This window comes from Mytilus californianus, unplaced genomic scaffold (assembly GCF_021869535.1).
Source record: "Mytilus californianus isolate M0D057914Y unplaced genomic scaffold, xbMytCali1.0.p SCAF_4, whole genome shotgun sequence".
NCBI lineage: Eukaryota > Metazoa > Mollusca > Bivalvia > Mytilida > Mytilidae > Mytilus > Mytilus californianus.
In genome coordinates, this window is record NW_026262690.1 from 117,583,616 (window position 1) to 117,597,870 (window position 14,255).

A 14,255-nucleotide genomic window follows, 5' to 3' on the forward strand; every position below is an offset into this window, starting at 1 on the left:
AACATTTCAAGGGAAGGGGAATAACTCTTATCAATTTATAATTAAAGAATCAATTTCTAGTGTTGGTTCCAACCATTTACAATTACCATACGATTGCCATTGATAGGTCTTTCCATGACCCAATTTACCAAAAATTACTGTATGTTGCTTTCCCAACTTTGTTTGAAATGCACAAAAATTATATTACAAATAAATGAGGATCATTTACAATATTCAACAAATTCAATGGTTTGTGTCAGAAATTCTTGAAAAGTTTTTGAACAGATATATCATGTTATGGAGGGGTATATGCGGAAAATACCAGTCATGGGACTGTAAAATTTCCCGAGCCGCTAGGCGATGGAAATTCGATCCCAAGACTGGTATTTTTCGCAAATACCCCTTCATAACATGATATATCTGTTTAATTACACTGAATAGATTTGGATTGAAACTAATTAACATGTTTATGCATAATTTTGAGGATAAGAGGATATTATCATAGAACCGCGGGAATTATACATGTACTAATACGCATTAGCTCGCTTTTTTATGTAACGCCATTACCCAAAAATTTTTGGCGGGAAAATGCTCAAGAGGGTAAAAAAGGAATATCCAAAATGGCAAATACCATAGTATTTGAGGCAAATTCACCGGCAGTGGTGAAAAACAGGCAAATTTGTTTGAAATGAGGAAAAAATATTAGAATATGCGAAAAATAAACATGCTATCAACCAATCAAAATCTGGCTTTCTTATATAAGGTGTAATTATACATTTTATTCAACCTGTAACCCATGTCAAATACTGGGTGGCATCAAATTTTTTATTCTTGCAGTGTCTACAAAGCAAACATCCTTTTAAAGTCACCCTTCTAACAAGAAACAAACTGATGACAAAGAGCTTTATGCTCATGCAATTGTAACAAGTGAGCTATATGAGATCCAATATATGACTATTGCCTTGACCTTGACCTGTATCGTGATCTGCTTTCAGACCTTGACCTACTCTTTGACCTAGAAGCAGATTTATTTGTGTGTTTATGTTTGTGTTTCTTGTGTTTTTTCTTCTTTTTCACTTTACTTCTTCCTCTATGGCCATTATCTTTGATATCTTCTTTTTCTTCTTCATTTAGATCATCAAGTTCATCTGATTCATCTGGTTTTTCTTCTAGCCTACTGCAAAATAAAACAAATTTACCAAATTTACTAACACTAACCAGATTCTTGAATATTGGTACAGTCTTCATGTTTTATAAACTTTAGGTGTCAGACCACCAATTCACTCCCTCCAATTTAGAATGTATGTAAATGTAGCCATACTCTCTTATACAAAATAGTGCTTTTGATGTCATTGTTTACTTAAACTAACTAACAAATTTGCAGAAATGAAACTTTTGGTGAAAGAGAAATATATTTAGACCATTTTGAGCCAGAATTTACTTGTCTATGAGTTTGCATTAAAAATTGAGGATTAATGCGCTCCATAGTATACTAATTTAAGATTTTCAGAAAACCAGGGGTTATTTTTATTAGTACTTGGCTTCTGAAAGTCAGTTCTTTCTTAGAAGACTTTAAACATGGGATGAAAATTGGCATGTAGAAAGGTGATACACGTACAATTCCGGGTATATCCGGTTTCTATGAAGTTAAACTTAAGGTAAAATATTGAGAAAGCTGTGAAAATTGCAAAATTTGGTTGAATAGATAGGGATTTTGAATTGGTGGTCTAACACCTATAGTATCAAAAGAAAGATCATTCTTCTCATTGTGCTGATCTGTGCATTAATAGGAACATTGACTGTCCTTGAACACCATGCCTTACAATGACTGACACAATAAAACAACATGATTATCCAGTTCAACCTCTGAATAGATGCATTGTTCTCCACTGTTACAGAGAAATTTCTATATGCCATTGCTATATTGTAGCAAAGTTTATATGATTGACAGAGAGATATGTCCTTTATATATAAAATTTAAATTGTCCGATATATAAGTATGGCAAAGCTAGAAATCTGATAAAGAAACAACTTTGAAGATGAAACTCTGTTTAAGATTTTTTGAAAGTATCGTCAAATAGAAAGTCACTGCATAGCAAATATGACAATATCTTACATGGTGCAACTCAACATTTTATTTTTACAACATATGATCTAGACTGGCAAAAGGGATGGGGGGTTATTGAGCGAATAAAACTGGTCTATCACCGCCACACTTTTTTTGCTCGTACCAAGGTAGGCTATCTGGACCCTGTCTTGTTTTTTGTTGTTTAAACTATTTTAGGAGGAGTTGGTGGTTGGTGTGGTTTTTTGAGCTGTCCAAAGTTTTTGGTAATTCCTATTAGCCTTTTAAGGTATGATTATAAAGTACCAGACGTATCAAATCATTTACCTTGGTGCTGATTCAGCTTCTTCTTGTCTCAACATGGCTACATATTCTGTCTGATTTTCTATCACTTCTCTGATGATCTAAATAAACAAATCAAACTACATTATGGTGGTCAATATTTTTGAGATGATTTACATAATTAAGAATCCTTTTAAGGAAGTTCGCTACTCAGTTTTAAAATAACAAGCTTTTCATAACACTAGTATATATTGACAGGGGATTAATAAAGGAACCAAAAGAGGGAAAAAAAAAATATAGGTCCGTGTGCTTGTTTTCGAGATACTAGCCATTGAAATTTTGGCGGGAAAATGTTCTCTCTTGATTGTTCATAGCTTTATCTTTGACAAGTTTAAGTTCTCAAAAACTATTAAAAAATAACAAAGATTTTATATGACTTTTACAGATGGCTTATAATTATACATGTAAAAGATTTATAAAAAGAAAAATGGGGGTTAGTGGGCAAAATTTTATAAGCTTTCAAATGGATGAAACCAGAGGATTCTGAAAATCTGACAAAAATTCCAAAACATGACAAGTGAACATCCTTAATACAGTGATTGGTTAGAAAAAGCAGGAAACAAAACAATGGAATGAATTACAAAAAGTGTGTGAACTGAGAAGGTATTATTTCAAAACCAATGTTCAAACATTTAAAGAATGATTAGGATTAAACTCATTTTCCCCTAAATTAATTGACGCATCCACTGGAGCAATTTACTCATAAATAAGGAAATTCAACTTTCAGATATTCTCTACAGTATATTTAATCAGTGCAATAATTTCTGGTATTTTGAGCAGCCTACATAAGTGCTTTAATAATTATTTCTTATTGAATTTATAAAGCAATGATTATATATCCACAATTCATTCTGATATTAAAATTGCAAAAAATCCAAATTCCATGAATACATTTTTCTATCTCTATATCCTCCATTTCTTTCTCAGAGGGAAACCAATGAAGATTTGTAATGTTTCATGATATAGTCTTGAATACAGCTAATCTTAATGCAGAAGAGCTAATATAAATGCAGAAGAGCAAATATTTTTTTGCAGTTTTTTTTTTTAATTATGAAAATACTCTTTACTACTAACCTAAGTTTAGGATTTCTTTATGACCATAACATGCCACTTATCTAAGTGTAAGATTTCTTTGTTATGTGAACATTCTTTGCCGAAAACATTTACTTCAGTGTAAGGTTTTGTTGTCACAGAACACACATTCTTTCTTGTCCAAGACTCAATTTGAACAGACTTTCTTTTTGACCTGTTGGGTTATTTAACATTATTTATCCCCTATAGCATACCTCAGTGTAAGATTTCCTTGTAATATGTACATTCTGTCCCCTGTTGGACTATTACCCTGCTGTAGGATTAAACAACATTATTCACCCTGATAGGACATACCTCGGTGTAAGATTTCCTTGTAATATGTACATTCTTTGCCCTGTAAGATTGTCTCCTACGTTTATAATCTCTTTGTTGTGCCAAATATTCCATATAACTTTTAGGTTTGTTTCTGTCCACTGAAAACAAGGTTTTTACAATTAAAAATAAAGTATACAGTCCAAAGATTTTTTTTTGTTCAGATTAAAGAATTATTTAAAAAAACTGCTTAAATAGGTTAGATTTTGATATAAAAAGAAAAGAGTTTTTGATAATAAAAAAAAAATCAGCTCATTTCGTTTAATTTACATTGATTTAAACCTTTAAACCTTAAATTAAAAAATTTCCTCAAAGATAATTTTTTTCATATTCAAAAAGAAGTTGTATGAAGGTGACATCTGATTATAAATTATGAATAAATTTAACAGAAGACAAACAATTTGTCTTTTAACATAAATTTTTTAAAAGATCTTTTTTACTTTTCATTTCAAAAAGTCCCTAACACTAGTATTCATCAAGAACTCTTTTAATATATAAGTTTTTTCCCTCTTAAAACATATCCCCAGTTTGGAGGGGTTATATACCCACAGATAGAAGAAGTATTTCTACATTCAAATAAATTTACTACTCACATGCATCTTTTTGCTTCACCATTTCTTGTAAATCAGTCGATAAGAACTGGTCAGATTCATGTCTGTTAAGTCTCCTCTCATTTTTAGCTTTCTCCACTACATAGTCATGAATAGCTGCCCTCTCAGCTGGTGTCAACTGAACTGTCACCTCATTTGGTGTCAAAGGTACTTTATCTTGTGCAAAAAATACTGAACAAAAATAAAACAGAAAGTTAATCACTGAAAAATTACATCAAAGATTAATATTTTCCAATTTTCCCCTCATTTATACCTTTCAGCTTATAAGTAGATTGACTTGGCTTCCAAGTGATAGTAATTGTGCATTTTAATGATTGATTGATTGATTTGTGTTTAATGCCACTTTCAACACCATTGTGCTATTTCGTGGCGGTCAGTTTTTATTGCATTATTATGTGTTTGTACACTGATTTGCTATTTTTAAACTCATAAAGCATTTTGATTTTCATTAAGATGTTGCTTTGTTTGTTTCGATTCTAATTCTTACTAAAAACAGTTATCTGGGTCAATGTTCCTAATGAGTCTCAAAGTAAGGGACAATTGTCATGATATTGAGCATGCTGATATTTCAGTGATTTGACTTAACTTTGCTGAGAAATATAATAAAGAACAAAAAAAAACTACGAAGTTATTAATGTTTGCAAAGAACTGAATTTCAAGATAAATTCGTTTTGTGGAAACTGAATTTTTTACTTTGAGAAGCCGCATCATAAAGGGCTTTTTGTGTTGCGCTAGATTGTGGAAACAAAATTCTTATATGGTACTTCAAAAATTAAACCACATGTGTGAAAATGTCTTAGCTTCTAAATAAACTATCACACATAAAATTACAATATAGACAGAGGAATTAAAGAAAATTTAACCCATCCAACTGCATACCTGAAAAAGATTGCACATATTGACCTATTTATAAAAGATACATGCAGTGTTGTTCCTTTAGATTTAAATTGGACTCTTCTTTGCTTAAGTCATTATTTCTCTCATCCAATCATTTTTTTAATTAATATTTGTATCACTGATGTTTTTAAACAGTTCTAAAGATCAGTTGATATTGTATAATATAATGAGTATACATACTTGAATGATTCTGTACATGGTGGTCTCTCAAAACTCTGTTCATTGTTTCTCTATCTGAAATATAGTAAAAGAAGTTCTGAAGGAACAGTTTTCTGGTGGTTGAGGAACTGATTGATTGTTATTATTTTGAGATGATGAGCAGCAATAAAAGTTCTATTCCCATTGCTTGTATCAATTCATACACTCCATTCTTTTCAATTGATGGTTAATAAAACAGTTTCCAGGCTCCAGAGAAATATAAAATTTATAATTTGCTATTCTAGAATATAATGGACTATGAGTAACTTTATTGTTCATACCCCAAAATGAAAATAACCTCACATCATATGTTGAATTTCCAATATTGTCAATTCATTATTTTTTATTATTATACTTACATATATTATAAACAATTCTATTGGGTATCACGTTATCACGTGACACGGAATAATTAGGGCCCTATCCGAATGGCGGACGCCCTATAGTGATCAGTCTGTCCGTCCGTCCTTAACAAATTGTGTCCGCTCTATATCTAGAGAACCGTCAGGATTTCAAAGTTTATACTTGACATATATATTAACCAACACCAGAGGGTGTGTCATAATTTATGTACAACTTCCTAGGTCAAAGGTCAAGGTCATAAACTTCGGTTTCAGTTGACAACCCCATGTCCAATGATAAAGATACAAATTTTTTACCACACATTATTCACAGCGGGGCCCACAGAGATGGCTCTCATCTCAATGATATCTAGTTCAGTTAATTTTCATTTGCAAGGAGGGACGAATAACCCTAAAAATTTACACCAGCGGAGAATAACCATATAATTCACCGATGAATAACCTTTTGAGTTTCTTGATTTGTACACAAGTTATCTCCCATGAAAATGATGTCACAGACGTAAGTAAACAAAATGGCAACGTTCAACTTCAAGTAACAGGAAGCCCATCAAGTGACGAGGAAACAAGGCTTTGGAAATACATCTAGTGCCGAGGATATCTCTTATAAACAGTCCTTTTCAGGGCCATCAATATTCCTCAAAAAAGATTCTACTTTTGTTGTACATATGAGAAATTCTAAGACACAAATTTATTTTTGAACGTTTACTTGTGTTTGTTACGATACAGTAGGTTACATGCTTTTTCAATGTTTCAAAAGGCCCTTCCACTGTTAGATCGGTATAATAAAACAATTGTGGCCCCTTAGAAGCAATGAATATCCAAAATTGTGAACCCTAAAAAATTATTTCACTTCAGGCTGCTCCCTCAGTGAAATAACCTTTTCGTGTTGACAATTTTGCATATTCACCTTCTCTACGGGCCATAATTGTATATTGTACACTAAGTTATCTAAAAAATCTGTTCTTATACTTAGAGATAAACTTTAGAAATAAACTAGCAATCTAGATTAATAAATTAATCAATGAAGTTGAGATTAGGCCAACTAAGATAACGAGTTATATTCAAGGGGAGATAATTAAAACAGAAATTATATTTTTACAATATTTGTGTTAAATTTAACTCTTGATAGCTATATATATGTTATTGTTTTATATACTAAAGAAATGAATAAAGGGAAGTAGTGGTATTGATCAATATATCTGTAATTACCATGGTGACTTATATTTATAAATAAATTTTCTGTGCATTACATTTGTGCGTAAAATCATTACGTTTTCATGCAGCTTTTGATAATATTTGCGCCCATTCATTATACAGGTAAATTAAGGTTTACACAAGTAAATTATACTTATTCATTTATTTATTTACTTATTTTTTACAATAACCTCTCTCGTGAGTCTATGTGCCGTGCTCACTTACGAGGAGGTGGAAGTGTGATTTCGAGCAGGATAAGTTCATTTTATTATGCACAATCACCAAGCCTTAGAGATGCAAATCTGAAGAGTAAAAGTACCTATTTTACATGTCGGAACAAGCTGAATATTTGAAGCTCACTGCTTTAAGAAAATGAATTTGCCCAACTTCTCCTTTCTTAAATTTTCGGAATTGCTCAATCAGATACCGGTACTCTGTTTTTTCATTCACACTTCTACATACAACTGCTACTGCTAGTGTTAATTTTAAAATACTGTCATGAAACACAAAATTACATGAGTGAGCTGAAAAAAATTCTCATTGTAGTGAGCATGGAATGATTTCGGACCATTTGTAGAAATTCAATATGAAAAATATATATAATTTAAAATTATAAATATTTTCAAAATTAATAACTATCATCATACTTATTTATTAATTATCTTTATATTTAGCTGTTCTACCTTAAAAAAGAATGTGCGCAAATGCAATCAAAAGCTGTGCACAAACTTAAACTAGAGGCCCTTTAGGCTCTAAAGAGCCTGTGTAGCTCACCTGCATCTTCAACAATGGCCACATTTTAGAAGAAAACATCATTAAAGGGTATTACCTCAATTAAGACTTAACTGGCAATTTCAGTCAATTTTTCCTTTTTAAAGTTTCTATTTATCTATCATAGTTTTCAAAATAATAGGCAAAAAATGCAAAAAAATGTAAAAAATTATCACTAAAGGGCAATAACTCTAATAACGAGTTTGGCTTATTTGTGGATCTTTGCTGATCATTGTTCTATTTAAAGTTTCTATCTATCTATTAAAGTTTTCAAAATAGGCGAAAATGGGAAAAATCTTCATTAAAGGGCAATAACTTCGATAAGGACCCAAATAACAATTTTGGTCATGTTGACTTATTTGTAGAACAAATGATCTCAAAAGTTTATATCTATCTAATAAAGTTTTTAAGATATAAAGAATGGAAAAAAATCGTCATTTTTGGGCAATAACTCTAATAAGGAGTAAACTGAAGATTTCAGTCATGTTAACTTATTTGTAGAGCTTGTCTTGCTGATCATTTTTGTATTTTAAAGTCACTGTCCATCTACTGTGGATTCATTTATTTTGTGGGTACCAATTTTTGTGGATTGAGGAAAAATTGTATTTTCATTGATATTTGATTTTGTGGTTTTGCCAAAGTCTGCATACAATAGACTAGAGAAAATTTGTACTTCAACGAACCTTAAAATTCTTGGTTCACCTATTCCCATGAATTCAACAAAACTGGTATCCCATGAATAATAATGAATCCACAGTATTATAATTTTTCGAGATAATAGGCAAAATTTTTATGAAATGGTAAAATTCACAATTTAAGGGCAATAACTCCTATAAGAAGTCATCTGACAGTTTTGATGTAAATGAACATTTAGTACAGCACAATTCTTAACATGTTTGCTCCCATCAGATTTTCTCTATTTATAGCAGTTTTCAAAATAATAGGCAAAACTTGCATTTTACCCCTAGGTTCTATTTTTAGCCATGTTGGACATCTTGGTTGGCAGGCGGGGTCATTGGACACATTTTTTAAACTAGATACCCCAATGATGATTTGGCAAGTTTGGTTAAATTTGGCCCAGTAGTTTCAGAGGAGAAGATTTTTGTAAAAATTAATAGACGACAATGGGACAATGAACAACGAACAACAGACGCCAAGTGATGAAAAAAGCTCACGGCCTTTTAGGCCAGGTGAGCTAAAAAAAAATTAATCCCCAAATGCATGCAAATGTAATGCGCCTTAAATATTTAACTGTATGTAGAATTGACTCTTTTTAAGGATTTTTTTTATACATTCTACTGCCTTTTAAGCATTAGAACAAATGGGTAACTTACATAAATATGAAAACCTTCAATTGGTGGACATTTTGAACTAGACTCAGTCTAGTAGTTAAATTTTTATTTAACCACATAATGATCTTGGATATTGTTCAATTCAATAGTTCAATATACAAACAGTTAAGACAAACCTTTAAAAGTTTTATAATTTGTGGATCTCTGATTTTGATTTTCAAACCTTAAAAAAACTTAAGAAAACTATGTAGACATGCATAATACACACACCCTTTCTCAGAAACCTACACCAGGGTAAAAATCTGTGTATCTTATACAAACGAAAACAAAACAGTAAGTTTAACTGGTATATTTTTTTTTCTCAAGTATCGTCTATGTGTAGTTGACTAATAGAACAATGTAAATCATTTGTTTGCTTTGACAAAAGGCAAAAGGTCTAACAATAATATACAGTTTACTTACACACAATCATTTCTTAATATCATAGAACAATTTGCAAAAAAAGGGACAATGTTGTTCTTTGTGATCTATAATATAATGTTGAACTTTCAATGCTATATTTATGCTGTTTTTACTTGCCAATGTGTACACTGCTACTTGTTGGGTCTTGTGTATAGCCAATAACATCAGCCTAAAAATACAATTGTACATTTCAATAATGGGCTTACATAAATTATTTTAATTCTAATTTCCAATAGAACAATTTCACAGTTATGCATTTTCCTATTCATATTCAATGTCACAATGCTTATAATATTATGTTTCCGTAAGAGTCAATTGTTCAAAAACATAAATTACTCCAATTGATCTCTGGTCAACTGGTGTAACTCGTTCATAAAAAGGAACTTAAACTGGCCTATAAGAAATCTGACCTCAAATTCATGTTGAATTGGACAATGCCATTTAAATTAATTATACTTCAGGTCAAAATGCCAGATTTTGATTGGTTAATACAAGGGAGATAATTTACTCTATCCCATGGCAAGTACTTTATTACCCTTCACAGAGACGCTTGATCAAGTGTGTGCTTTATTGAATCCGGATGGTTGTTATGTACAGTTGTCATACTTTATTTCTTTTAATTTAAAATTTAATAGAAAATAAGAACAGAACATTCAGTATAATAAATTAAATAACACATATCTGAGAGGGTAATAGAGCAGATTGTTACCCCTCGAAAAGACTTTGTCAACCTTGGCTTCGCTTCAGTTGACAAGTGTTTTCTTGGGGTAACAATCTGCTCTATCACCCTCTCAGCTATGTGTTATTTATCTAATGACATTTTTGTGCATAAAATGTATCATTAAATTGTCAAATTTTGTTATTCATGATTCTCTGAGTATATTAACATGTAATCTACCACAAATATCAACAAGGGGACATCATACAAGACTAGAAAATCTTGCATGCCTTACCAAAAATACAAAAATTTATCAATCTGTCAGAAAATGTCATAATCAAAGATCGTAGTTAGTTCAGCATTAGTTTGATAATAACAAGAAAATGACCTAATTTATTAAGTATAGTGAAAACCAGAAATGCACCTAGACTGAACTCTTGTTTAATGACAGGCATCAATGTTTTTTTAACAATTTCAAGTGTAAACAAATTCCTGTCTAACATGAACAATAACTTTCATTTAGACAATTTCCATTTTATTAGTAAAATTACCAAGTCTTCTTTTTTGTAGCCAACATACAACAATTCACATTTTTCTTCATGTTTAGTCAGATATTTCCTAGGCATTCTGTGACTGCTGTCAAATGAACAGGAAACAATATCATCTTGCTAAAACAAATAAAATAACAAACATGATGTAAATCATTATCTATATAGAACAAATTATTTTTTGACATCTATTCGCACAATATCATTTATGTTGTATATGATATTTAAAGCTTCTTTTGAAAGAGAACTTGATATTTACAAAATCACTGGGCTTACACTTTCCCCCATACCTACAAATTTGACCTCATAATTTTACTATAGAAAACATAATAATAGATCTTTCATCAAAATTGGAAAATGTTCCTAATGAAAGAGAAAGATTCTAAGGAATATTAGAACAGAAACTAATCAAATTCTGTTTTACACAGTAAAATATTCTCAAATCATGTTATCAGTTAGCTGACATGGTTTGGGTCATACCACTTTTTGGGATATTACCATATAAGTTATACAACAATTAGGCATTCATAAAAAGTTGAATAAGTTGATGCAAACTGTACCACCTGTCCACTAAGATTGATTGTAAGATTTTGAAAAAATATTGAAAGGTCAAAGACAAAAGAATAACTAATTTTCCAAGGTATTATGTGTGTGCAAGTCATCTGATGAAAGGAACCAAATGGCAGGATCACTCAATAGGGCAGGGGACTAGTATATATACTAATGGGCCAACAACTGCCACAGAGGATGATTGTAAATGACAAAATTCACTCCATTTGTCGCATAAGATACCTTTATAAAGTGTTCTGGTGTCCATCCTACATACTCCAGGATATGTGTAACTTCATTCTGACATTCTTTAAGATAATCCTGTAACTCTCTTACAGTACTGTCCCTGTCTTCCAACATGTTATATTCCATCATCTTTCTAAATTAGAATTTATTTATCATTAAAAAAGCTAACTTCACTAAAATTAGATTTAGCAGATAGGCATTTTTCTGTGTTATCTGTCATGCAGTGTTTGTTTTTTTTGTCAGTGAAATTTGGACATGTTTGAGAGCTTTGAAAACATTTATTAATATTTAAATTTTGAAATATTTTATGCTTGACTTTGAATCTTTATTTATATTTATATATATATATATATTACTAAATATTCTGATGAAGGATATCTGTTATCCGAAATATTTAACATTTGTTCATTTTATTATTATTTTTTGGTGATGTTGTACCCTTTTAGACTCGTATATTATATTTTGTAGTGTACTGTATCATAACTATATGATCCATCGCCCCGTAAGATTTATTGTTGGCTATTATTCAGTCATTTAATATTACTAAATATTCTATATTCTATAACATGTATAATACGTACACTGTCTACAACTATAATAAGAATTCATGCAAGACTACAACATCATCTATGTAAGGTAGGCCATTAAAATGGAAAAGTCGCTACCCCACTACATGTCATGTATTTTGTTTGTATAAATGATCTAAAATGCACTTTTTAATGTTTGTTCTTAAATAAATCTTTTAGATTTTTTGCATGCAAATTTATATCCAATTGGGTTTAATTTTTATCATGTTTATATGATATTTTTATCATGTTTATATGATATTTTTATCATGTTTATATGATATTTTTATCATGTTTATATGATATATCCCCAAGTTGAAACTAATTATTATAACACATTAGGGTGACTGGTTGGTCTTTTCACCACCAAACATGAAACAGTGTGATAGTATAACTTGTAATTGAAAAATAAGACAGTTAATTATGATCATACATGTATGTTATGTATACAACATGATGTTCAATATGAATTTCCCGGAAAAAAATCTTAGCTGAATTACAAAATACGGAAATGTTTTTGTTTATTTCGATGCTCTTTTTTTGGCATCATTGACCTTCTCTTTACACCCAGGCTATCTGGACTTAAACATCAAATGGTGCAATATTATAACATGAAGGGAAAAATGTCCTGGTAAAAATTCAGACCCCCAGCTGATCAATGCATTGTTAAAATGTAGATATAAATACATGCCTAGCTAATCTACATGTAGAATGCTGGTGCTTCACTATCTAACATATTAACATTGCATACAAAGGGGGAGGCATCACCTTCCAGAACTTTTTAATTAAAATCTGATGTACAATAATAATTGAAATACACATCATTTGTAACATACTTTTGTGCTTTATAAAACATTAGAAATTTATGTTGTGTTAGATTATCACTGTCTGATCAGACACTGATTCACTCTCAGGCAGTCTCAAAATCTTAGGTGAGTCATATCATACAAATACAAATATTTTATTGGCACAAACACAATTACAATAATTGGCAAAGGCCCATATTTCAGTACATTATAACAATGAATACAGCATAATAAAATAATATGTTATAATTAAGAAGCTAAAATCTCATTACCAGACATTTATGTATATAAGAACTTGTCACTTTCAGGACTTTTAAAGAGTTGCTATTAATGCAACGTTTCATATCTAGCTGACTCTCACTAGAACTTGTAGGAAGTATATTTAATATAATAGTTTTAAAGTTTATTCTGTATTTAAAAAAAATTCACAATTCAATAGAAAGTGATTTTCATCTTCTACCTCACCCGATTTACATACATTACAAACTCGTTCATTGGTTGGTAAACCTAAATGTCGCCCTTTTCTATAGCAAGATTGTGTGCACTCAATCTTCTTTTACACAGAGATGACCTTTCTAATTTATTACTTAGAACATCAACATAAGAACTACGCTGATTTGAATTATGAAATTGTTGATAAATTTTTAGTTTGGATGAATTGTAAATTTTTGATGATTGATCCTGTGTGCATCACTGTATCAGCATGCCAAACATTTAATTTTGTACGAAATTCAATTACTTTCAGTTTTTACTTGACCTTAACAAGGATACACCACAACACGAATACAAGACATCATTTTAGTATTCCTATATGTTTCTTCCCATTTCGGGTTTTGGTTAAATCTGCAGGACGAATACAGCAAACTCGACCCAAACAGCCCTCGGCCCGAGTCAAAAAGAATTACTAAAATAGACGGGTGAGTGATGCTAACATTGTTATGTACAGTTATCATATTTGCGGGTGAATGTTTTTATAATATTAGCTTTTGGCTTAAGGATGTTTGCTACTTTTTTTTTACTCTTTTTACTCAGATTAATCGAAATCCTCTGGTTTAATCCATGTAGTGCCATTAAAAACGTTGCCTGCTAACCCCTATTTATCGTTTCATAATTTTATTATATGTAGCTTAAAAAAAACCATAATTGAAAATCTTATAAAATCCTTGTTATTTTTTCATAGTTTTTGAAAGACAAAAGGTGTCGATGTTAAATGTATGAAAAGTCTAGAGAGAATCATTTCCCGCCAATTTTTTAATGGCTTTTATCTCTAAAACAAGGTTACGGACCCCTCTTTTTTTCTGCTTT

At 30.8% G+C, this 14,255-nt stretch overlaps 1 protein-coding gene across 3 annotated transcripts; it reads right to left on the bottom strand.

Moving 5' to 3' along the window:
- Nucleotides 1-342: 342 nt before the first annotated feature.
- On the bottom strand, nucleotides 343-13,794 carry LOC127739239 (U11/U12 small nuclear ribonucleoprotein 48 kDa protein-like). Of its 3 annotated transcripts, none has more exons than XM_052250862.1 (9): nucleotides 13,708-13,788; nucleotides 11,576-11,711; nucleotides 10,787-10,903; nucleotides 9,695-9,746; nucleotides 5,479-5,532; nucleotides 4,384-4,572; nucleotides 3,773-3,891; nucleotides 2,372-2,448; nucleotides 343-1,156 (listed from the first exon to the last, which is right to left on the bottom strand). In XM_052250862.1, exons 2-9 carry the CDS (start codon nucleotides 11,705-11,707, stop codon nucleotides 934-936), a joined length of 963 nt encoding a protein of 320 aa, XP_052106822.1. In that variant the 5' UTR covers nucleotides 11,708-11,711; nucleotides 13,708-13,788; the 3' UTR covers nucleotides 343-933. The 3 variants fall into 3 exon arrangements, with proteins under 3 accessions (XP_052106822.1, XP_052106820.1, XP_052106821.1); XM_052250860.1 differs by lacking the exon at nucleotides 13,708-13,788 and adding an exon at nucleotides 12,981-13,028; XM_052250861.1 differs by having other exon boundaries at nucleotides 344-1,156; nucleotides 13,690-13,794.
- Between the last annotated feature and the right edge of the window lie 461 nt (nucleotides 13,795-14,255).

Excerpts from the sequence above, each read along its gene's own strand:
- LOC127739239 (XM_052250860.1), bottom strand. The coding sequence starts at position 13,000 with ATGTTTTATAAAGCACAAAA. Across the intron at positions 10,904-11,575 it reads CACCAGAACACTTTATAAAG|CAAGATGATATTGTTTCCTG; the intron begins GTATCTTATGCG and ends TATTTGTTTTAG. Across the intron at positions 9,747-10,786 it reads GCTACAAAAAAGAAGACTTG|GCTGATGTTATTGGCTATAC; the intron begins GTAATTTTACTA and ends TTGTATTTTTAG.